Source organism: Penicillium soppii, assembly GCF_028829465.1.
Source record: "Penicillium soppii strain IBT 18220 chromosome Unknown utg000006l, whole genome shotgun sequence".
Taxonomy (NCBI): Eukaryota; Fungi; Ascomycota; class Eurotiomycetes; order Eurotiales; family Aspergillaceae; genus Penicillium; species Penicillium soppii.
In genome coordinates this window covers 1,412,019-1,434,647 of record NW_026643236.1, presented here as the reverse complement: position 1 = coordinate 1,434,647, position 22,629 = coordinate 1,412,019, and the positions used below count along the sequence as shown (strand labels likewise).

At 48.4% G+C, this 22,629-nt stretch overlaps 4 protein-coding genes across 4 annotated transcripts; all 4 read right to left on the bottom strand.

The window, feature by feature from the left end:
- Positions 1-228: 228 nt before the first annotated feature.
- On the bottom strand, positions 229-2,271 carry N7529_007895 (uncharacterized protein; the record flags this gene model as incomplete). The annotated part of the gene is made up of 5 exons (XM_057243422.1): positions 229-651; positions 712-1,233; positions 1,285-1,467; positions 1,519-2,165; positions 2,223-2,271. The coding sequence occupies 5 exons, from the start codon at positions 2,269-2,271 to the stop codon at positions 229-231; spliced, it is 1,824 nt and encodes a 607-aa protein (XP_057094960.1).
- Positions 2,272-4,037: 1,766 nt separating this feature from the next.
- On the bottom strand, positions 4,038-9,828 carry N7529_007894 (ECM29 family proteasome component; the record flags this gene model as incomplete). The annotated part of the gene is made up of 3 exons (XM_057243421.1): positions 4,038-4,417; positions 4,547-4,817; positions 4,924-9,828. 3 exons carry the CDS (start codon positions 9,826-9,828, stop codon positions 4,038-4,040), a joined length of 5,556 nt encoding a protein of 1,851 aa, XP_057094959.1.
- Positions 9,829-10,162: 334 nt separating this feature from the next.
- On the bottom strand, positions 10,163-14,699 carry N7529_007893 (uncharacterized protein; the record flags this gene model as incomplete). The annotated part of the gene is made up of 4 exons (XM_057243420.1): positions 10,163-10,687; positions 10,738-11,195; positions 11,249-14,453; positions 14,517-14,699. Coding segments are annotated over 4 exons (4,371 nt in total), but the record flags the coding sequence as incomplete, so codon positions are not given.
- A 928-nt stretch (positions 14,700-15,627) lies between these two features.
- On the bottom strand, positions 15,628-21,786 carry N7529_007892 (uncharacterized protein; the record flags this gene model as incomplete). The annotated part of the gene is made up of 1 exon (XM_057243419.1): positions 15,628-21,786. The coding sequence occupies one exon, from the start codon at positions 21,784-21,786 to the stop codon at positions 15,628-15,630; it is 6,159 nt and encodes a 2,052-aa protein (XP_057094957.1).
- Between the last annotated feature and the right edge of the window lie 843 nt (positions 21,787-22,629).

Below are 22,629 nucleotides of genomic sequence, written 5' to 3'. Positions count from 1 at the left end.
AACTATATCTACATCTAATCTGTAATGGCTCGGCCCGAGTAAATTCCAAGGATTCCTTAATTCGTGTCTATATACATACAACCCATATCCATCGTCAATCATGCTAAACATAGTCAAAACATAATACAAAATATAAGTAAAACAAAAAAAAAAAAACCAAATGCCTCCCCGCAAGTATGCGCCAATTCCCACCCCCGAAAAAAGAACACAAAACTCCACAAATTGCAATTAAAATCCGAAATTGACCATTTGAAGACCCTCCTGGGCCATCAGATCAGACCAATCAACATCAAATGTATGACCTACACGCATAAGTCGCTCCAATTGTCGCTCATAAACGACTTGAAGAATAGCACGAGTGGTAGCAGCATTGCGGCCCATACCATCTTCCTCATCTTCCATACTCGTCATCAATTCCATCGCCATCATCTTGAGACCACTAGCCGAGGCTGTAGCACCAGCCAAGAACAAGGGAAATACTAAAAAGTGTCGATCAGCTCGGCGAGTGTGTGTAGTTCGCTCGGCTAAACGCAAGATCTCAGTTGCATGGTGGTCGATTTCTCCGTCAGAGGAGTATTCGCCATCAACACGCTGGCGAGGCCACATGCTGCTGTAGGAAAATAGCTGACAAGCATGATATAGTGTTGCCGACTAGAGACGGGGAAATTAGTTCGGAACAAAACTAAAGATAATAACAAGGGAGGAACTAACCTGTTGCATAATTTCCCTAGACCGCCGCGGGAGACTATCCTGATGTTGATGTAAGAACGCAACATCAGGAGATTCCCAAAGTCTGCTGAATGCTAGACGAAGGTCACTGATTTCTTGTGATCGCTCGTTGAACTCGGCAAAAGGTAAATTTTGCTTGTCGTGACGAAGCTGACTAGCCAAGAAGCCAAGTTGAGCAGCCAGTCGGAATGTGTCGTGATATAGACGCATGATGATGGGCAAGCTCTCATGCTCATCCGAGTAGATTACACTGTAGCCCTCAGGGGCATTGGGATAGAGGAGAGATTCTGATCCGGGGAGCATCTGGTGATCGATGACGGCACGGACGAACTCTCCTGTCCCTGCTCCACTGAAAAGGGCGTACAGATCAATGTGTGATACCCACCAGAGGATGAAGGGGTGGGGTTCCTGGCCGTACTTTTCTCGTCGCAGGAAAGCGATGTGGAGGAGACGAGAGATGTGGTGGGACCAGAGATTTGAGCCGTGCGGCTCAGCGGCTGCGATCTAAACCAATATGAGTACATGTGGTCGTAGTAGCGAGTCGGAAGTTCTTACCTCGTAAATGAGAAGCAGGAAGTGAGTGAGGAACAAACCATCCGAAACAAGATCATCATTGTTCCGTAGGCTGACTTGAAGAGATGGAAACGCTTGCTGGTAATATTGTAGCGCATCGACATTGTGACCTGTGCCGCTGTGCGACAGACTAAGGGCTGATACGGCCATCATAGCATGGGAGAGCTGCAAACAGTTAGTATGAACATAATAAAGTATGGATACAGTGTCACTCACTGGAGGAAAATGGATGGCTTCCTGCTCTAGGAAGTCCACACTGAGGGTCATGAAGTGGCTATCAGACCCAGAAGAATCAGCCAGCCTATGGTCGTGAGGGAAGAGTTGCCTCCATACCACATGGCGGAAGTGTGAAAAGAGGGTAGAGTCTTGAGCTTGCTGATCGAGGCGCGGGTCCAAAAATGAGATTTCCTCGGCTTTGACATCTGGTGAGGGAAGAGAAGTGAAGATAGGAGACAGAGACAGATTGCAGAATGGATCTGAGATCTCAGAGGTTGGCGAGAACTTTGAAAGCTTCCCATTTGACGGCGAGCGCCGAGTGACATCTTCAAAAGTCTTCAAAATGACCACATTGGGATCTTCGCCTCTCACACTGCATTCGCTTCTGACTGCAGATGTGGGGCTATTTGCCGCCGAGCTCCTACATTCGCTGGCAGACTTGGATCTAGATTTCTCGACTGCATCGTCTGCATATTCAGGCAGTGAGGAGAAACTGTCTGGAGTCATAACGACATGGTATGTGCCGGGACTAAACGCCTCTGCTTTCCTTTCCCTGTCTTCATCTGAAGTGAGTAAGGAAAAGGGTGGAAGAGAATCCCCGAGAGCGAAATAGTCGTTTCTCTCATCATTGGAATTGGGCGAGGTAACTACTCTGGTTAGTATGAATTATTCTAATAGACGAGAGCCCAATCAAAGGTGCTTACGATCCCACACGACATGACCATTCGTCTTCACATCGGCCATACGTCCCATAATGCGAGGGGTATCATCACGAAACGCCAATCGAGGGCGATAATCGCAAGTATGGCCTAGACGAGTACATTGCTAGAAAACCCATGAGTAAAATGAAGAAAGAAAAAAAAAAAGACAAAGTTTCTCCCCAAAAAATAGGAGGTGAAGAATGCCTACATTGCATTGCGGGTGTCCTTCATCACATTTGACTAGAGAGAATGTCAGCCACGAAGTTGGGGGCCAAAAGAATATTGAAACTCACCCTTTCGACTCTGTTCAAAAAAGAAAAAAAACCCAAATTAATAAAAGCCCCCAGAGAAGAAGACAAAAAATTAAGAACTCACTCGACAGGTCCTGAACAAAAGAAAAAAGAATAAGCTTGTGTTCACCAAACGAACAGGGTCAATATATACTTGCGTACTTACCAGCAACCAGTACGAGACCGTGGAGGGAGGCGGATGCGTGGTGGCGCGATCAATTTATCAGATTTGGCAAGGCCTGCAAAAAGATCCTCTTTAGGAGCGATAATAGGCAATCGCAATGGTGGTTTCCCAGAGACTTTGCTCCGGCGGTTCTGCATCACTAAACTGGTGACCGTCATAAGGCTGTCACTGAAGGAATTAGCTGTGGAGAAAAAGAGAGAAAGGGAAAAATAGTGTGTGACTTACCCAATAAAAAACCAGACAGTACAATGGCTCAAAGGAAGGTAATCACAAGGATCAGAAGGAAAAAGAGCGAAAGAATAAGATATGGGGGAGGCGAATATAGAGGAATGATGTGATCATATATGTAGGGTGGGGATATTCAGGAAAAAATGCATGGTTCGTAGAATGGCGCAGCCCTGTTTTCAGGCTTGACGGGTGGCGGGTGATCTTGAATCTCGGATGCGAAGAGAGAAACAGGTCAGATCCCGAAGTAGATATCCGGTTCGTCCGGGGGATTGGGAAGGGAAAGGAAAGGAATTGAACAGAAATAGAGCTAATTCGAAAGAGAGAGGGAAAGAGGAACGAAAGCGAAAAAAAACTTAAGGGCCCGTGATGGCATGCAGATGCCAACCATGTGGAAAGATACTATTATTATTCTCCTGCCCGAATTGGGCTATCCCCGGGCACTAGAGGGAACTAGGGGAGACACTAGGATAGAGACAGAAAACGTATAAACCTAGGGGGGGGAGGGAAGGGGCTGGCTGAAGCCACGTAAAAGGTGTCGATACGCCTTTTTTTTATTTTTTGGGGAAAAAAACATTTATCGGAGCCGAAGAATGGACAATTATGGCCAAGGGGAAATGAAGGGAAATGTCGAAGAAAGTAGGGAAAAATCAAGTTGAAGCTAGCAGAAGTCAACTAACCACCACAACCAGACAAAGTCAATGCAGTGGGAAAAAACTAACCGCAGTCTCGATCGGCCCGGGCCCCCGGTCTGGATCTACGTCCTGGGAAGGGGGGAACTTTCGACTCCTCCGCATTCCCAACGGACTTGGCCGAGGAATTAGCGAGTGGCGCAGCACTAAAAAAATAATTTGGGATATGTAAAATGATTCAAGCATTCATTATCTTTCGGGATTTGGAGGAAATTCCAAAATCCGTGTGAATGAGAGCCAATTGTTCGAGATTTAACTCAAATAAACAATTAAAAATGGAACCCGATATCGCAGGTGGTTACTGAATTAGAGCTAGTAGCATGACTATGATTGGTTCGATTCCCTCTCGATCGCTGCAATCTCATGGTTCCTAGAATTGAACCAAACTTGATGGAACGGTTCAACCAATAACCTCCTAGAATTCCCTTTAACCACGTGGTTTGCTTAGCTTGAGGGCTTCGTCGAGGAGTCGCTGCACCGTTCCGGATCGCTCACTGGCTCTCCACTCTTCCAGGCTGGTGACAAGTGCATCGGGCACTTGGGCAGGAAGTTTCAGGTACGCCAGAATGGCTTCTGCACGACCCTTGCGGATGGCCTCGACAGATCCATCCAGTTCATTTGTGAGAAGTTTAGATAGGGAAGTCATTATATGACTCTGATTCTCACCGGAGGCATCCGAGCTCCACTGATCCACTCGAGTAAAAAACGCCCGGAGCTCTTCGTAGCCCGTGCTGATGACCTGTCGTCCACCGTGTTGGAGGACCTGGTCCAGCAGACCGGTCATCTGTTCCACGTAGTCTCCCAGCGCTATGGTTAGTGTTAGCAAGGGCATGGCGCTAGGGGTTTCCAGGGTTTTTGTCTTTTTGTCTGATTGTCTTATTTTTTCTTTTTCCATTTTTCTTTTTGGGATTTTCCCCCGGATCTTATTGGACTGACCTTTTCCTGAATGGGCCTCGTTAAAACATTGCAGGAGGCATTGAATACACGCTGCAAGGGTATCGTCTTGGGTCGAGCCATTCGCACCATTCTTGGAGTCTATCTCCATTTGGTCGTCCTCACACATTTCTTCCACCACGGAAGGAATTATCTTAATCGCATCTGGCATGAAATCAAGGTCCTTGCGTGCTTGTGCGATCTCGCCCATTGCTCGTAGTCCATGCGGCCGGTAAAGAACGTTAGCTCGCTTCGCTTCGCGAACCGTAATCGTCTGACACGCGTTAGCTTCCTTTTGACCCCCTTTTCCCGTGTAATAAAACATAAAAATCATGCAATAAAAAAAAAGTCGCGGGGAAAGTGGCAAAAATAAATCTCACCTTCAGACTATTCAACTCTTCCCTAGCTTGCCACTGCTTCGTCTGGCTACTGAATTTCACTAGTGCCTTCAGCACGACCTCTTTACCGTCCCATGTTTTCCCGGCCAGCGCGCGCTCCAGAACCGGCCAAACCAATTGCATCGTAGAAAGATCGATCTCCGTATCAAGTGACACCACAGCCTGCGCTATCGCCCGTGCGGCCGTATGTTTGATAGCCCAACGGGGAGAGTCCAAATTGTCCGAAACAAGGCCGACAATCTCACGGATGTAGAGGGTGACCGCACGGGAGCCACCGACGTTATCCTGCCACGTTTTCTCAAACTGGTCTTTCACATGCTCGTCGCCATCGTGTTTGCACACAAAGACGAACGGCAATGCGCTCGCGGCAAACGCCATGAAGCGATCATTGGACAGCTTGGAGGCGGAGTAAAGAATTTCTCCGGAGATCACTCGGGGCGTCGCATCCTCAGCTGAAAGGTAAAGGGTTTTAGCGAATTCAATTGTCTTGAGAACGCGGTCGTCTGAGGCGAGCCGCAGGAGATAGCCCATTGATGAGCAGTAGGAGGCGCTGACTGTCTCGTTTCGGTCGACCACATACTTGGTGAGGATTTGAATGAATCGATCTGCGTAGGGCCGGAACATCAAGGTCTTCATGCTAAGTAGTACTAAGACTCGGCTGCAACCTACCTTCGAGGGTAGGCCCACGGCCGACCGGAGAACATCTTCGAGTCTTTGTGCCAGCTCATCCAGGTTACTCTCGTCCAGATTATCGATTAAGTATCGCTCAATCACTTCCATCATAGGGGATGTACGGATGCTAGATAAGCGCATTTTGTCGATTTCCTGACCCGTGAGACCATATTTATCCGCATTGAGATGGACGTAGTTGACAGCTTGGGGCTCTAGAGAGCTCAGAGCACTCAGGAATTTCTCCAGCATATTGGGAACATACGGGCGCAGTAGACTGCCGGGGCTTTTCTTGATTATTGAGATAATAGCACCAATGGCATAACCTTGCACTTCTTCCGCACTGGCATCAAGTCCTTTGTCGCTCAGAAGGAAAGGAATCGCACTTTTGAGTAAAGTGGCTGCTCGCTTTTCTGTGCCACTTGTTTCAAGTGTGCGAATGACGGAGTTGGTGATCGTTTGACAGAGCTTCAGAGCGGCGGTGCGCACGGATTCCTTAATATCGTCTAGTAGTTTGAAGGCCTTGCCGTAGATCTCATCAAGATATTGAGCGAATTTCTCGGGGCGGCGGCCTTGAATCAGGTCGGCCACTGCAGCACAACTTGCTTGTCGGACACGCCATTCTCGGCCAGCCAGAATACTCTTCAGGAGGTCTTCCATAATCTCATCGAAATGTGTATCGATGACGACTGTAGGGTCCTTGACCAGGGCTTGCCAGATGGTGTTCATAGACCGTTGCACATTGGGGTTGGGATCGAATCGGTAACGGAAGAGTTTGGGGTAAATCTTAGGATTCTTTGCCAGATAGCCATCCACGCTAGAATCAGAGAAGATGCTACTGATTCCAAAGCGACCAAAGGCCGCACGATTTGTCCAGATAGCATTGTTTGAGGCCAGTGACATAAATCTGTAGACAAGTGTTGGGTCACCAGCCTCAGCGGCCAAGTTCATAATATCCTTGTAAGTATTGACAGAGGATCCTTCGCCAGTGGGGAGGGCACCGGGCTCAAATAGCTGTGTGTCAGCAGTAACTTTGCCACCACCGAGGTTAGGACCCGTCGCAGTAAATGAATCGACCAAATCTCGGACCAGATCGTCCTTCAGGGATTGGTCGCCGATCTCATATACAAGGCTGAGTCCGTGCGCACCGGTCTCCTGCACCACCTCGTCCCGATTTCCGAGGAGGCTGCTGAAAGTAGCTTGGCATTTACGCAGACGCTCCTGCATCTCCTGCATATGACCGCAGTTCTTGACTAATGACAACAGCCAGATTGCAGACGCCTTGCGGAGAGAGGGCTTGGGCGCAATGCAGTCCGTAATAACTCTGTCGCAGATCTGTGCAAACACTGCGCGTGGAACGTCTGAGTGGGGGAACTCGGCATCAACATCGAGATCTTGAATCAAAGCACGAGAATCCCACCCAACGGCGACGTTGCTTAAGGCCTCGCCTATGGTAAATTGAACCTCGGGACTGCGGATCTCATGAAGACTGTAGAGGGAGTCCAAGAAATGGCCGAATAAAGTACTTTCCGAACCAGATCGGGAAAATGTCAAGGTCAGCAGACCTAAAGAGCTGATGGGGATCTGATTCTCGGTCTTGGCATCGCGCGAGAGCTTTTCTTGTGTTTTTTTCCAGCCTTCTTCGGAGAGAATATCCAGAGATAGGACCCCGGAGAGACTCAGCTGCCCAATTGCCTCCTGTGCAGTTTCAAGAAGGAGTTTATCCCGGGATACATCTAGGATTTCAAAGACATTCTCAGCAAACTGCTTGACTTGTGCTTCCGGAACTCTGTTCAATAGACTGCGGAAGGCAAGTCGACTCAGCAGATACGATAACGCTAGAATAGCCCCACGGACTCTCATAACCTGTCCGCCGACAGAAGTGTTCCATGATTGAATGGCGTCAGCCAGCTGAGTGATGAAACTCTTCAGCTGTTCCTCTGGGAAAGCAGGATGCGAGACCAAAATACCAAAGGCGCGAGCGGTGATACCCTGGTTATCTTGGTTGTTGCTGCAAATAGGTTCCATTAAGGTCGCTGCACGAGAAATCAATTGTTCGACAACGTCATTAGGTGCTAACGAGCAAATTTCCACGAAATAAACACCGCATTGGCGTAGACCCTCACGCCCGCCAGTCACAAGACCTTCAAGAGTACCAGACAAAAGTGCCAGGACAGAATCCTTTGCAGAGTTTCGGATGTATTGTCTCACCGCTGAGCGGGCTTCTGGGCTGGTAGAAAGAAGCACTTCTAGCTTGTAGTCCCAATCCTGTTCCAGATCCGCAGCAATCCTCGCGGCTGAGAATGCCTCCCAAAGCAATGTATTGCGAAGGAACGATATAGCAGGTACAAAAGAGCCTTTGTAAGGACCAGACAAGAGTTGTGATGCTGACATCGCCTGAATATTCATGTATTCCTCTTGCCCACCCGAACCAAGCAGGAACCGAGTCGCCTCGTCAAACTTGGGGAAGTCGAACCAAGATTCATCGTGTTTTGGTGTAGCTGAAGCAGACCATTTCCCATCCTTGGCTGGGTTGAGAAGTCGGTACCAATATGGGTGGAGACCTTTCTTTCCTTCCTCGACAATTTCCTGCTGTCTTTCTGGGCCTCTTGCAATAGCCATCAAGTCAATCCAGCGGGCTACCACGTCGTTGAATGGGAGGAATCGGTTAGCGAACCGGACTGCAGCATATTGAACACCCCTCACGGCACGATAACCTGTATCCGGGTCAACATCTCCGGGCTGCATGCCCATTTGACGAACAAGGAAGGGTCGCAACTGGTCCTGAAAGGTCTTGTCATGGCTGTCCAATGAGGAATTGAGTATACTTCCTAGCGCCTGGTCGATGCTGACGAATATTTCAGAGCTTGAGTCATCGGCGCTCAAAGATGCAAAGAGCCACCGAACAAGGTTAAATTCGAAATTTTCCTCGTCGGCTTGTACTGTAAAGTCGACCTTGGGAACCATGATACCGATGCTTTCGTACGCAAGACCTCGCAAGCTCAGATCTGTTGCAGGTAATTTCTGCCCACTGGCGGCCGGGCTGGGCCATTGTTGAGACTGAATGAAATCCTTCAATCCCGCGATGAGCTTAGGGGCGATTTGCTTGAGGTCAGAAGGGGCACCCATGCGGACTACCCACGTAGTGAATGTGAAAATTTGAGTTCGTAATTTCGATGCTTGCAAGCCTTGAGCGGATCTCGCTGAGTCCGATAGAAGACCATCTTCAACCAGTCTCATGATTCTCTGTGGATCCGCAGTGGCTTTGATGGATTTCCCAAGGAAAACTAGAAGCCTCACTTGGAGAGAAGGCCGAGCGGGAGGAGTTCCGCCGGGTGTAGGGCTACCGAAGTACAAATCATACAACTGCTGCACGACATCAGGATTCTCGATGTCTGCAGTAAATCGCTTGAGGGTTTCATCGCCTAGATCTGCAAGGCGGGAGTTGGCATCGGCAGAGGCGATCAAAGAAGGCAAAAAGCGCTGGGGATCGTTGAAAGCACCACTTCCGATGAAACGAAGGGCCGTGACTTTTGTCTCGGTCAGATTCAAGCCGCCATCTGCGGAAGGATTCCATGTCTCATTTGCAGGAATGCCTTTGTTCAAGAATGTATACTCCTCAGGCGAGAGACCAGGACATGTGGTAATCTCCTTGGGGCCAGGGGTAAGGAGCAACAATTTGGCCAACCAATAGGATAAGAACTGTGAGTCTTCATCTGACAGACCAAGACGATCTTTCAGCTGCCGATCTTCTTCGCTGCCTTTCGATGGCAATTTCAGAAGTGGCAACAAGCGCAAAACCAAGTTAAATACGATAGCACCCTGAGTGGGCGAAGTTCCAATCTTCGAGATACCCTGAAGCAAGGGAAGCAGAATTTCAACTCTAGCCTCAGAACCAAGGCGATCAATACCCTGCTGAGCATAGATAAGATCAAAATGTCTGACAAGTTGAGATTTTTGGTCTTTGAATTGCTTGAGCAATGCAGCCACGGGAAGTTGAATAGAGGGGTTTTTGACTCGGGTGTTGACATGCTGGCAGACGGAGATGATTTTGTTGCGCACTTCCACGCTGTCAGAGCTCAGCTTCAGCAACAATGGAGTGAGATATGTTCCCAGTAATGACTGCAGCTTCTCATCTGTGTCTGCCATGGCAATTCTGAATTCAACCTTGCCTATCAGGCTCAACTCGCGAGCTTCGGGGCTCTGTGAGTCCGCCATGATGAAAGAGAGTGCTTCGTGGAACCGGTGTAATTCTAGCAGAGCATCAAATAGAGCGATTCGGAGAAACAAACAAAAAAAATGAACAGATAAACAAAACTTATAGGCAACAGGACTCACGTCATCGTCAAGTCGGTCGAAACATACTGGGGCCCGGGCAGTTGGCGATATTAGTCATCTGCTTAGTCATATATGGATTAATGGATCTATTGGGGACCGCCAGGATGTCTAGTATAGGACCAGAATTATCACTTCAGCATTGACTATACATTGATCTTGTAAAGTAGCCTATATAGTGACATAAATTTTTCTGGAGACACACTTGATACCAGGGTTACTCCTCCGCTCTCTGCTCAGCGGCCTCTCCTCTCAAGAACCGGCCAACCTCTCTCTCGGCCTCCGTTGAACGATCATTGCCATCTTTTTGGAGGGTGTTTCCAAAGAGGCATTGCCAGAGGTCGTCCTTCTTCACAATTTCTCCTTCCGCGGAGCCAGTTGCCATCAATTTCCCAAGTGAGGAATCTTGGATTTCCATAGAGTTGGCGGAGTCAATAGCTGTTTCAGTCAGGTCGTTAATGATGGCACCACTGCCGCCAGCAGGGGCTGTCCGTTTCTCTTTCTCAACAATGTGAGCCAATCGTCGAGTAACTGAGATTTCATAGATAGATTCTTCTACGGTGCCGGAGGCTAGGTACATCCAGACTGTCGTGGGACGATGCTGACCAATACGATGAACTCGAGCAATTGTCTGTAGTTCGATTGCTGTATTGATAAGTGGCTCGCACAGGAAGACGTGGGTTGCATTGATCAAAGTCAGACCGGATGACTGCGCTTTGCCGTGCATCAAGAAACATTCAACCTACATGAACAGTTAGCGAGTTTTCATTGGGTAGTGTCAAGGTCACCTACAGCTGGTTTCTTTTTGAAGTCCTCGATGCCATCCTTGGTGTCAACACTAGTGCTTTGAATTCCACAGAGAGCGAAAGCACTCTGCAATACTGCCAAAAAGCTCTTGTATTGAGAAAAAACGATTGACTTGGCGCCGGGGTCGTGTGTCCGCAGCCATATGATGTGTCGGGCCAAAGTGTCAATCTTCGTTCCGAAAGAGCCATCTAGATGAACATTTTGAATTTCTTTAAGAAGTCCAGAGCTGATGTCACTGTAGATCGCATTGTGAGAATGCCTTCCAGCGTCGAGTTTGCCAGATGAGTCTTCCTCTTGGGCAATTAGATCTTGTGGCTTGTATGTGATTTGATGAAAATCGTTGTACTTTAAGCTCTTTTTGCACATTGGACAACTTCGGTGTGCACGCCACCATAATCGCAGGCAGTCAGTACAATATTTATGGCCACACACGGTCAACACACCTGCATGTATGTTAGCGGAGACAACGATCGATCAATAAGAAGATCATGCTCACCAATTTCGATAGAGGATTGGCAGATGATACAGGTCCTGGCGTTGGGATCGGAGCTAGAATCGCCTCTTAAGTGGTCGAGATACCTTGCTTTGGACTTCAAAGTAGAGATTCTTCCTTCAATGAGCTCTTCTTGCGCTAGCTTCGCAGCAAACAGATCCTCATCTAGTGGTTGACCTGCACTCTCTTCATCGTACGGCGCAACTGTGTCAGAAATTTGCTGCAGATGACGATAATACTCCAGCCTGTTGTTCATAGCGTCGCGAAACATTTCGACTTCCCTGTCCAAATTGGCCGATACCTTCATTTGCTCGGCCAGCATTTGGCCTGCGTTCTGCAAGACCAACTCAACCACTTCATGTTCAGCGCGAGCACGGGAACTTCCAGAGTTGGACGACCAATACAGCGTACCCAGAAGACTGCGAAGATCACTCACAATCTTGCGGAGTGATCCGAATTCGGGATCAGGCTTGAGCTCACTGCGGGTGTTCATGATCTCGAGGAAGAGCTTTGGGGAGGGACCATCACCCTTTTGAGCCTGGGCGATACCCGCTTTGACTTCATAGGATATGAGGACATTCTTTTGGCCAGTGAGACAATCATGTCGGTCGGCATACATCGTTCGCAAACCTTCCATATAGACATACATCTCGTCTTGATGTTTTGTCGACCGCTCATACTCATTACCCTCCAGCTCTGCTTCATCTTCCTGGTCAATAAGTGACTGCGAGACTAGTTTGACCATAATGTCACGCCATTCTTTGTATTTTTCAGCATTCTTATTGAGAGCTTCACACAGGTCTTCAAAGTTGCAGAGCAGATTGTAGGCCTCAATTCCCCTGCTGTAGATCTCAGGCTTCATTTTCGGGATGATCACAAACTGTTTGTTTCGAGCCTTTTCCTTGATTGTCTCCATGTGACGCTCAACCTTTCGGGATATGTCAGTCAGCATCTCCTTGCGAATGACCTTGGCAGCCTCATAGCCGTCTTCTTCGCGCGTTTCAAGCGCTTTGAACTCATCTGAACCAGACTGAGTCAAGTTAGGATCGCTCTTGATCTGATAATATGCGTTTGCAGTGAAGAACACTGCAATGTGCTGGACCTCAAGTGCACCCCGGAGCTTCAGTCGACATTGACCGAGGCGGCTGTTTTTGTCTGTCTCTTCGACGTCCTCTGTTGAATTTACGCCGCTTTTGTCGCTGTCAGTTTTTTGAAGCAGACGCAATTGCTCCCTGCTTTCTTTGACCATTTCCGTACAACGGTCTAATGCTCTCAGCCAAATATCGAGGGCTTCTTGACGCCTCTTTGCATTTTCAAGGAGCTGACCTCGTCGAAGTTGGGATAGAAGAAGGATGCGCTCTTCGGAACGTATGGACGCATCATTTGTCTCAATCATGACTTCTAGAACCTCATCCACGGTCCGCAATGGACCACTTCCACCTAAAGCTCGGCGACTATTTCCACCAATCTCAGGATGGAGACACGTTTGGCGAAGCTTGCTCAACCACATGCGCATTTTTTCGATGGTCTTGGGATCATCAGGGTTCCAGTCCCCTCGAAGCGGAGCCCCCGAGGCATCCAACCCGCAGTCAATGGACATACTTTCGAACAATTGCCCATAGTGTTGTTCTTCTATCGGTGTGAAAGGAGTGGTGATTACAATACGCTTTTGCGGCGGCAGGCGCAACTCATCACGCACACTATCTTTGCTGTGCCGAATAGCGAGTGTCCCGATGATGTCGACCAAAATAGGTCCGAATCTCGAATACAATCTCTTCCATAACGGGTTTGAATAGCAAAACGGACCGTAATGCAAGAACACAAGGAGGCCAAAAAGGTCATCTATGTTCTTTCGCAATGGCGTACCAGTTACAGCCCAAGCAATCTCTCGGGGAATCACGCGAGCTACTTGCGCTGCATGACTGACTCCGCTCTCGACCATCTGGGCCTCGTCTAGACATACACGCCACCACGAGATGCGAACCAGAGGTGTCTTTCTATGTTCAAATTTCTTTTCGTGGCGCAGATTTCGCTTTGGAACCGCACCGGCGTAGTAGATCTCCTTGGAAATGACATTGTAGGTGGTCAAAACAACATCATAACCGACAAGCTCATCGACCATTGAATCGTCGGATTGGACTTGTGTCTTTCCGCGCTTCAAGCCACCGGTGTAATGATGAACATTCAAAGAAGGGGCATGCTTTTCAAGCTCTTGTTTCCATTGTTCCAGGATGGCTGGTGGTGTTATTATCAATGTGGCACCGGAAGGCCTCAGTCCATCGGGATCAGCCTTGATGCGCATGTCCCGGCGATTCAAGCAGATCAACGCGATCATCTCGACTGTTTTCCCCAGGCCCATTTCCTCTGCAAGAATACCACCTCGCAAGTGATCAGCGGCATCATGCCACTGCGATGTGTCGGTTGTCAAAGTCATGAATAGATGACTGAAATAATAGATGTTGCCATCGGCATCTTTCTGACTGTCGAAAGACGCCGGCGGGGCGCTTTTTGGGGGCTTTTGCAGGCAGACAATTTTGCCATCTTGCTGAACGTCCTTCCATTCTCGCTGCAACAGCCACCGAACTGCTCGCCTTTGGAAGGGGAACAGCTGACATTCAATGTCAGGGCATTTAATATTTTCCGCTGCGCTGTCTTTGGTCTCTGGGACGTGAACGCTCTCATAAAATTTTCGGGGAGTCCATTCTCGAGAAATACCAAGCACTGCTTCGCGAAGTTCACGCTCTTCGGTGGAGTTTGACGGGCGGGAGTACTCCTCCTGGAGGACGTACTTTGTGAAAACTTCCAAGACTGGAAGTGACAAGTGTTTGATATCTGGAGCCTCCAGAGAATCTACCCATAAAACAACTATCTCCAGATGGAGACATCCTTCGTCTGGAGAGCCAGATAAACTCGCCTGGTAGCAGGCTGTCGGAACACGGTTCGAGAACCGATCTGCGGAGGCGAGGCGACTAGCGAGTTGAATTTGATCAAACAGGTCGAACAGCGCGGGATCATCGCATGAATATGACAGCAGTTCCTCTGCCTCGAGATTGATGATCTTAAGGACGACGGAGGAGGTCTCGCCACCCGAGCCATCTTCCAGGTCTTCTTGAGGCACATTGATGATTTGAGCCTGGATGACCACAGGGATCTTACTAGGGAGGCTTGATCCAGGCAAATGTTGGCGCGTAAAGTCTTCTGGTAAATTCTATGTGATAGGTGGCAAGTAATTAGTCTCTGTACACTAGAGGGGACATAATGTACAACTTACCATGCGTAATTTCAGTCGCGCCAATGGTATGAACCCAACAGGAATTCCAGTTGAGGAGACCCCATATTCTCGGCTTAGACTCTTAGTTTCATTCTTAACAACCTTGCGCCGTTTCGCAGGATGATCATTATTGTTCAAAGGGTCACATTGCTGAAAGATAGGAAGCATAGACTCTAGAACATTGTCTATTGAGAAGTGTCAGTATCCTGTTTTGTCTGGGCAGTTGGTGCAATGTAGATTGTACCTGGAAGAGTCGTCTCTTCTAAGATGACACTCATTCTGTATATGGCAGCGTCGCCACGCACAGTCGAGAATAATGAGGCAGGAATCCATGGCCGCGACTCATAGACCCGGGGCGTTCTTATCGCCTCGTGATCGCGATAAGATAGATAGAAGGAGTAAATGTAAATCCGGAAGTCCGAAGATCAGGAGGCGACAAGAGATGATTTACCAATTTTCCAGGGTCTCCAGGCTTCCAACCGCAAATTACGTAACCGGGCCTTAGAAGGAGGGTCTGGTAATTTTTACCGAAAAATTGTAAGGCCAGGTTAATATATTTTCCCACCGAATGAATATTTCTTTGTCTTTTAGGTATCTTCTATTCAGGATTTATATACAAAGATACCTATTGTACTTTCTTCTCTTTTCTTCTATAACCATTAATTTAAGCTAGATGGGAGCAATTAGATTATCTATACTGTTAAGTAGTATTCTAATTGTCTTCTAATCTACTTTGAATTATCAATAGTTATTCTGTTTTCTATAAATATATGTAGCCATATGTACCGGATTTTCCCTGGCGGGTGGGGATTTCCTGTTTAGGCCGCCGCCGCTTTAATGAGGGCGCTCAGACTCAGGCTCTCAGAGCAGATATCAGCACGAGCTCAGAGTCAGTGGTGAGCTCAGAACACTCACGTGAATGATGACTGATACTATGTAAATGCTCATTGGATGCTCACTGATTACTCAGTGACACTCTGTGTCCAATCAGTGAGCAACTCTGATCACTCAGACCATCGCAGACTATACCTTTAATGGAACAGCCCCACAGGGTCGTTTATACTGTGATGTTTAGTTCGTTGATAGCATCGCACAGCTCATCCGACCCCTTTCACTCCTGGGCGTCCTTCTGCTTGAACAACTTCAAAATATGCTCATTGCCACAAGCAGCTGCGTGATCCAAAGAAGTTCGCTGCTGAGCATCCTCAAGCATAGGATCCACGCCCAAGCTCATGATGAAGCCGAACCAACTGACTAGGTTTTCCTCATTGTCTTTAATCTCCCACTCACAAAAACCAACGGTATCGCGCACCTTCCTGCCAGCAACTACATGAAGCATCGACATCCCCGCGTCGTTTCGCGCGTGAAAATCGGCACCAAGATCCTGGAGCAAGATCAGGCTGTCATTGTCGCTGGAACTTTCGCCACTGTACGACCACATACTAGATCGTAATCTGCCCTCCGCAAGACAGTGCATGAGGGGAGTTTCGCCTTTCTTGTTGCGTGCGTTGATGTCCAGCCCGAGGGCCAAGAACTGCTCGATGCGTGTCTTGTGATTAGATGCTCTTCTACAAAGGATATGGAGAGCTGTATCGCCTTTTGAATCGGGTTGGTGCAGATCTGCTCCGTATTCAAGTAGTAGATCGACATGTTCGAACTGTATCGCTATTTCGCGAAGCGCATAGTGGAGCGGAGTATCACCGGCTTCATCCCCTATCTGCACAATGCTAGGATCCTTGTCAAAGAGAGCCCGCATGATGCTGATATTTTCCTCTTGCGCTTTGCGGGCTATGAGTGCATGAACAACGGTCTTGCCAGATTTGTCTTGAGCGGTAATGTCAGCCCCACGGTCAACAAGGCGTCGAATTGCCTCGGGATTACTAGTACAAAGGATCAAAGTTCTGCCTTTGTCATCTCGGCATTCCAATTGTAGAGACGACAGCTGAAGCAGTGGCTCGAACACTTCCGTCTTAGCCAAGATCTCATGGATGACAGTGCGGGTTTTGGGTTCCCATCGATCTTTGGAACCAGCATGCACATCGTCCGAGTCCGAATCGTGGCCATCAACGAGAGAGTCATCCTTTACTCGATGGAGCTCAACGAAGGTGGCGTATGGGTTTGCACCACTCCGAAGAAGCGCTGTCATTGTGCCCGTTCGAACTGAAGCAATATCAAACTCCTTGCGAGATGAGTATTTAGCGGGTTTGAAAGTTGCCGCATAGAACAAAGGATACTCCTCAGCAGTTGGGATTATGCATTTTTGAGTTGCATGAGGCCTTACTCGACGCTTTAGCGCGGGCCGCCGTATGTTGGCGACATCACCATGGGAGAGGTAGAGCTCCAACAACTCAACATTGCAAAACTCAATGGCGGCGAATATAGCAGTGGCGGAAATCGCGGCGCCACGAGACAAAAGCAACTTGATCAAGTCAATATCAGCGCCAGCCTTTGACAGGCAGGTCTCCCCGTAGGCGTTGACTGCGTTGACATCTGCGCCATGATCCAGAAGAATTTCCACAGCATGTCTGTAAAAGACGCCCTTGTACTTGTCATAGTCGAGGGCGATATGCAAAGGTGTTTCCCCCTTGTCATCGCGGATCTCCAGATTCGCGCCCTTGCAGATGAGGTACGGCAAAGCCTGATGCACGTTCCACCAAGTTTTGCCCTCAGCGAGGTCATGTAGAACGGCATGATCCAACACGGTCTTATAATTGCCATCAACATATATTTTTTCCCTGCGCTTTGAATCGATGTTCACATCCATATTTTCCACAAGTGTTCGGACCACTTTCATATTTGGAAAGTTACGGTGGCATGCGTGCATCAGCAGCGGCAGTGTCCTAGCACTGGAACGGGAACGAGAATCGGTATTCTCGGTATGTTCGCACCATTCGTGGTCATCAAACTTCAGAGCCTGCTCTGGAGTACAGAGACGATCTAAGAGTTCTGAAAGACCATCATCCACAAGACAGTGGACGACTGAGATATGGGTGTAATCTAACACAAGGAGATCTGTTTGTGAAGCCATTTCCTCGAATAGACCGTATTGCCCAAGACGAAGATACTTAACCATTTGTTGGAAGCGGAGATCTATGCTTCCACCTTTTGTGTTCATCCATTCGTTTCGCCACTTTTCCTCCTCTCTGAGGGACGATATTTCGCCTTCAAGGCGAGTTTTGCACAGCGTAAAGCCGTTGGCTCCCGGTCCCTCTATCAGGTTCAATTTAGGGAACACACAATTCTGGAGCCGCAGCAAACATTCCGCGGTATAGTCGCGTTGATTAGATACTGCTTCTTGAAATGCTTCCCAAAGCGACTCCTTGTCCGAAGAAGGGTTTTTGCTGTGCAGTACCAATGAGGCGAGAATCTCATCTAGACGCGTCGAGCTTGAAGCACCCTTTTCACTATTTGATCTCCATTGAGACTCCTTGGCTCCCTCCTCGGACTCATCTTTTGCCGGTGGCAGACTTCGGATACCAAGCCAGATGCTGGCGGTCTTGAGGGCTTTGGCGTCCTCGATTTTGCCCATTTTCTTCCATCGTACTTGTTCCATTTCAAAATTGACACATGCTCTCAATGGAGTATATTCATCCTTGCCCGGCAGATTGGGATCTGCGCCGGCATTTAACAAAAGATCCACGGTCTCGGGTCGACCAGAACAGCAGGCGAAGTGAAGTGCCGTGTCTCCTTCCACATTTTTCTGATTGATGAAGGTTTTCCGTGTTTCATCATCAAGGTCAATCATTCTGGAAAGAACAAGACCAACTGTGCCAGGTTGTCGGGCTCGAGCTGCGACATGGAGAACCGTCATGCCTTCTTTCGTAACGGCGAACATATCAGCCCCAGAGCAGAGAAGCCCAAAAACATTATCTTCTGATACAGCGGCAGCAATATGCAAAGGCTGAATCCCGTCTGTATCCTGAGGACTTTTGTTCTTGCACTCTCCGAGGACATAATCGAACGTTGTCTCGGCAGAAGGACTCCTGTGACAGTGAGTCTGATTTTGGAAGGACATTTGATGCAAGACTGTCCACCCGTGGGAATTAGGATGGTCAATATCAACCCCCAGACTTTTGAGATGTTTGAAAATTGACGTGCTGTCCGATCTAATAGTTGCGGAAACGGCCTCAAGGAAAAGCGTATTGCCTTCATTGTCGGCGACTGAAGGGTCAAAATCCATCATCTTTGTCAAATCATCCAGAGCTTCAACTTTACAGACCACTTGGTGTAAAAGAGTACGGCCCTTTTTGTCCCGTGTGTCCAGTCGGGCGCCTAAATTGATGAGGGATTTGGAAAAATTGGATATGCCCTTCGAATGCCCGAGAAGACTCTTGAAGAGGGTTGTTTGACCCTTCAAATCCCGGATCTCAAGATCTGCACCTGCTTTGACCAACTTGGAGATTAATTCAACTTTGGTGTCATCACCCATTGTATGCAGTGGCGTTTCGCCCTTGTTATTTTGAAGATTCGGATCGGCGCCAGCGGAAAGCAAGGCCTCAAGAACAGTATCTTGCTCAGAGAATCTATACCGATCAAGTAATAGATGGAGAAAACCATTACCGTCTGGTTCGGTCAGATTTGGGTCCGTGGTGTACTTCAGAATCTCAATTCCGCTTTCGGAATGGTAACCACGAAGACGACTGAACAAGGGTCCGCCGTTGCTCTCCGCCATCAGCTTATTAATATCAACAGCTGCCGAATCAAGCAGGATAGGAAGCAGCTTGGTGTCAGTCTTTCCATCGGTGTGTAGTATCGTGGCTCCAGTGTCGGTTTTGGCGTAAGGGTCTGCCCCTGCCTCCAAAAGAAGCTGAACAATATCTATATTGTTTGCGCAGGCGAAATGCAGAGCTGTCTTTCCATCATCCTCAGACTTCGCATGAACATCAGCGCCAGCTTGGAGGACGATTGAAACACATTCCAGCGGGATCTGGCGAGTTCCGTTACGGTTCTTGATCCCACTCAGAGCATGTAGAGAAGTGAAGCCCCTGGGCTCCTCTCGTTTTCCAGGGGTTTTCATTCTTATTGGATAACGCACGCGGGAACCAATGCCCCCAAACTCGTCCACAGGATAGAAACAGCGAGTGTTGGGATCCGCACCTGCTCCAACAAGAACCTTGATTGTATCCAGGTCGCCGTTCAAGCAGGCTCCGAACAAAATTCTTCCTCCGAAATGTGACTTCATATCCACGCCACTGTTTTGAAGAACGAGAGATACACATACCGCGTGCCCTGAGCCTGAAAGCCAATCAAGGGCCTGCTTGATGTTGTCCTCTGATAGATAGGGTAGAAATTCAGTTACTGCCTCGAGGTGACCATTGTGACATGCGTACATCAATGGAGTATGACCAACTGATGTCGGTGCATTGCCACAGCGCCTGCCTGGAGTTTCTTTTGTCTTCGGTGTCATTGGATCAACACCAGCCGCAAGCAAGACTTTGACGACATCAGCGTGGTTTTTTCTGGCGGCCTCATGAAGAGGCTTGTATCCTTGGTTCGCTTCGCCGTCAGGATCTGCCCCGTTCTGAATGAAAAGTTGTGCAACATCTCCATGGCCACTAAAGGCAGCCCAGTAAAGAGGTGTATCTCCGTCATGGTTCTGAACATTTGGGTCGACGTTGCCTTTTTGGAACAAGTGGGCGGCGTACTGAGCTAGCCCGGCTTTGGCGGCAGCATGAAGCGGAGTAACACTTTGAATAGAATTTTGTGGCCAGTCGATGTCCAACCAAGCGATGAATAGTTTCTTGTTTCCAAAAAACTCGTCAATAACCGAGTAAAGTGATGACATATCCATCCCAGTCAAGGCGGCACGGCGAGTATGGATGTACCAATTGTTCGCTGCATATTCAAGGAATGGGAATTTCAGGCGGATCTTACTCTGCTGGTCTTTTTTAGGATTGAAATATTCGTCATCCTTCTTGCGCTTCTTGACATCGATGCTTTCTAAGCAGCCAGACATGAGATAATCCAAGCATGCGACAGCAAGTCGATGATTAGTTGGGCCGGCCTCCAAAATTGGGAAAGTTGCTTCATCAATGACAGTGGAACGAGTGAGCCCCTTGAGAAACTCAGTCAAAGAATGGTGAACGACCGATACGGTTTCGTCATGAAGGATCTGGAGCAAGGGGCCACAAGCCGCTCGGACAATATTTTTGATCTCTTTCAAGCTAGATGTTCCAAGTGGAGTATGAGTCGCTTTGATCATCTCAGCGACCTCAAGAAGTCGAAGGGGGCGGGTGGCATGTGTAGTAGACTGCAGAATAAGCATTTGGAGGTCTTTAGGAACATTGGAGTGCTCTGCATGCTCGCGTAGTAGCCCATCATACATCACGTTCAGGTTGACAGGCAACTTGTTGAGCACATCTCCAGCATCGGCCCCAGGTTTCGAAAATGCATCCATAGAAAGCCTAGCATACAAGAACAGACCATTCGCTCGACCAGGAACGGTTTCAGTTATGCGAGTCCAATACTCCTCGGGCACGGGTGAGTTTCGCAGTCGGTGCTGCACGTAGGAAGCGATATCAATATCGACAAGCTTTTCATCCAAGAGTAGAACGGGCACAGAGAATGGTCTCAAAGGCGATTCCACTGCAACGACTGGGCGTGACAGCATCAAAACCTTGAGGTTGGCGGGGCGCCACTGGCCCAGCTCCACTAAGGCCTGGAGGAAGTCATCATTACCTTGGTCCATTTCGTCCAAGGCATCGACGACGCAGTATGCCTTGGGGAAAGCAGTGAGAGCAAATCGAATATTTTTCCACAGATCGTTGGCAGATAAACTATCGATAGAGCGTCTCTCATCGATGTAATCCTTCTTCAATTTGGCCTGCAAGCTTGGACTAAAGGGGAGGATTTGGCAAAGCCAGTCCCGCAGGACTGCGACTGGCTGATGGTTTGCATCGATAATCTGTCGAAAGAAGAAAAAGAGGACTGGAACTTTCTCTTTGCGTATTTGGTGGATGATCGAGGCAGCCATGACAGACTTTCCAGACCCCGGTATGCCTTTGATCCACAGCAGACCGTTCGTGTCGCTTTGATGCCACTGCTGATATGTGCTTGTAGAGATAAGCCATTGGCCTGTACCCGCCAGGTACGACTCGAGGTGCCGTGAAAATTCAGAGCCATCCAGATCATAGGGTGTTGGCTGCAGCCACTCTCTGATCTTCTTCAGATCACTTGCCGGGAGAGGCAGAATATTTCCTTCGTTGAAATCCTGGACATCGCCCGAGCTGACCATCACGACATCAGACCCCTCGGAATCTGAAAGTGCCATGGTGGGCCAAATGTATTCTGCCCAGGTGGACAGTAAGTGATGTTTTCCGTCGAGCTCGATGTGAGCTCACATCAACGGAAGTTGAAGAGGGGAAGTGGCCCCGGGGGCGCACTTATGTATTTGCTAGGCGCTGAAACCCCTCTATGGGTATTAGTTGAGCCGCATTAGATCCCAAACGGGGTTAGTGACCCACGGTGGGTTTTGCCGAGGTTTGCCAAGGTTCATGCCCAGGTGCCGTGATGCCTGAACTCCAAGTATGAGATTGTTGTGGCATCACGGAGTACTTGTGTCCCAGAAAAAGAACCAACTGAAATACGCAAAAGCAAAAGCTTAGGTAGAGTTTATCTCTCCTAGGATGGTCCTACATGGTGCAATGTTATCGAGGTTCGGGCAGATGATTGGTTTGGTTCTTACATAGACCCATCTCTCTCTTCCTGCTTTTCCCTGCCGGTTTTTTTTTTTTTTGTGTCATGGTTTCACACACGTATCAATACCGCATGCTTCTTGTCTTCAGTAGACGACTGTCTTGCTCTTCGTTCCGTCAAAATTTGAAGATCTCTCGATTTTGGGACCAAGCCCTGTTTCACGATCAGCGCTGGAAGACTCGATAGAGAAATTGTCACAGGTGGTAGCGAAGATTGACTGGAAATAGACAATTGTCTCTCCCAGCTATCTGAAGCTCTTCATCGGAACGGAGAAGCAGCGAGGCCGTGTATTGGAAACTAAATAGCCCCTGGTACAAAAATTACGACTTAATCGGCAATATTCTGGCCATACAAACGCATCTTTGTAAATTGATGACACCATTTCCATCCGCAAAAGATCAATGAAGCAGATATAATT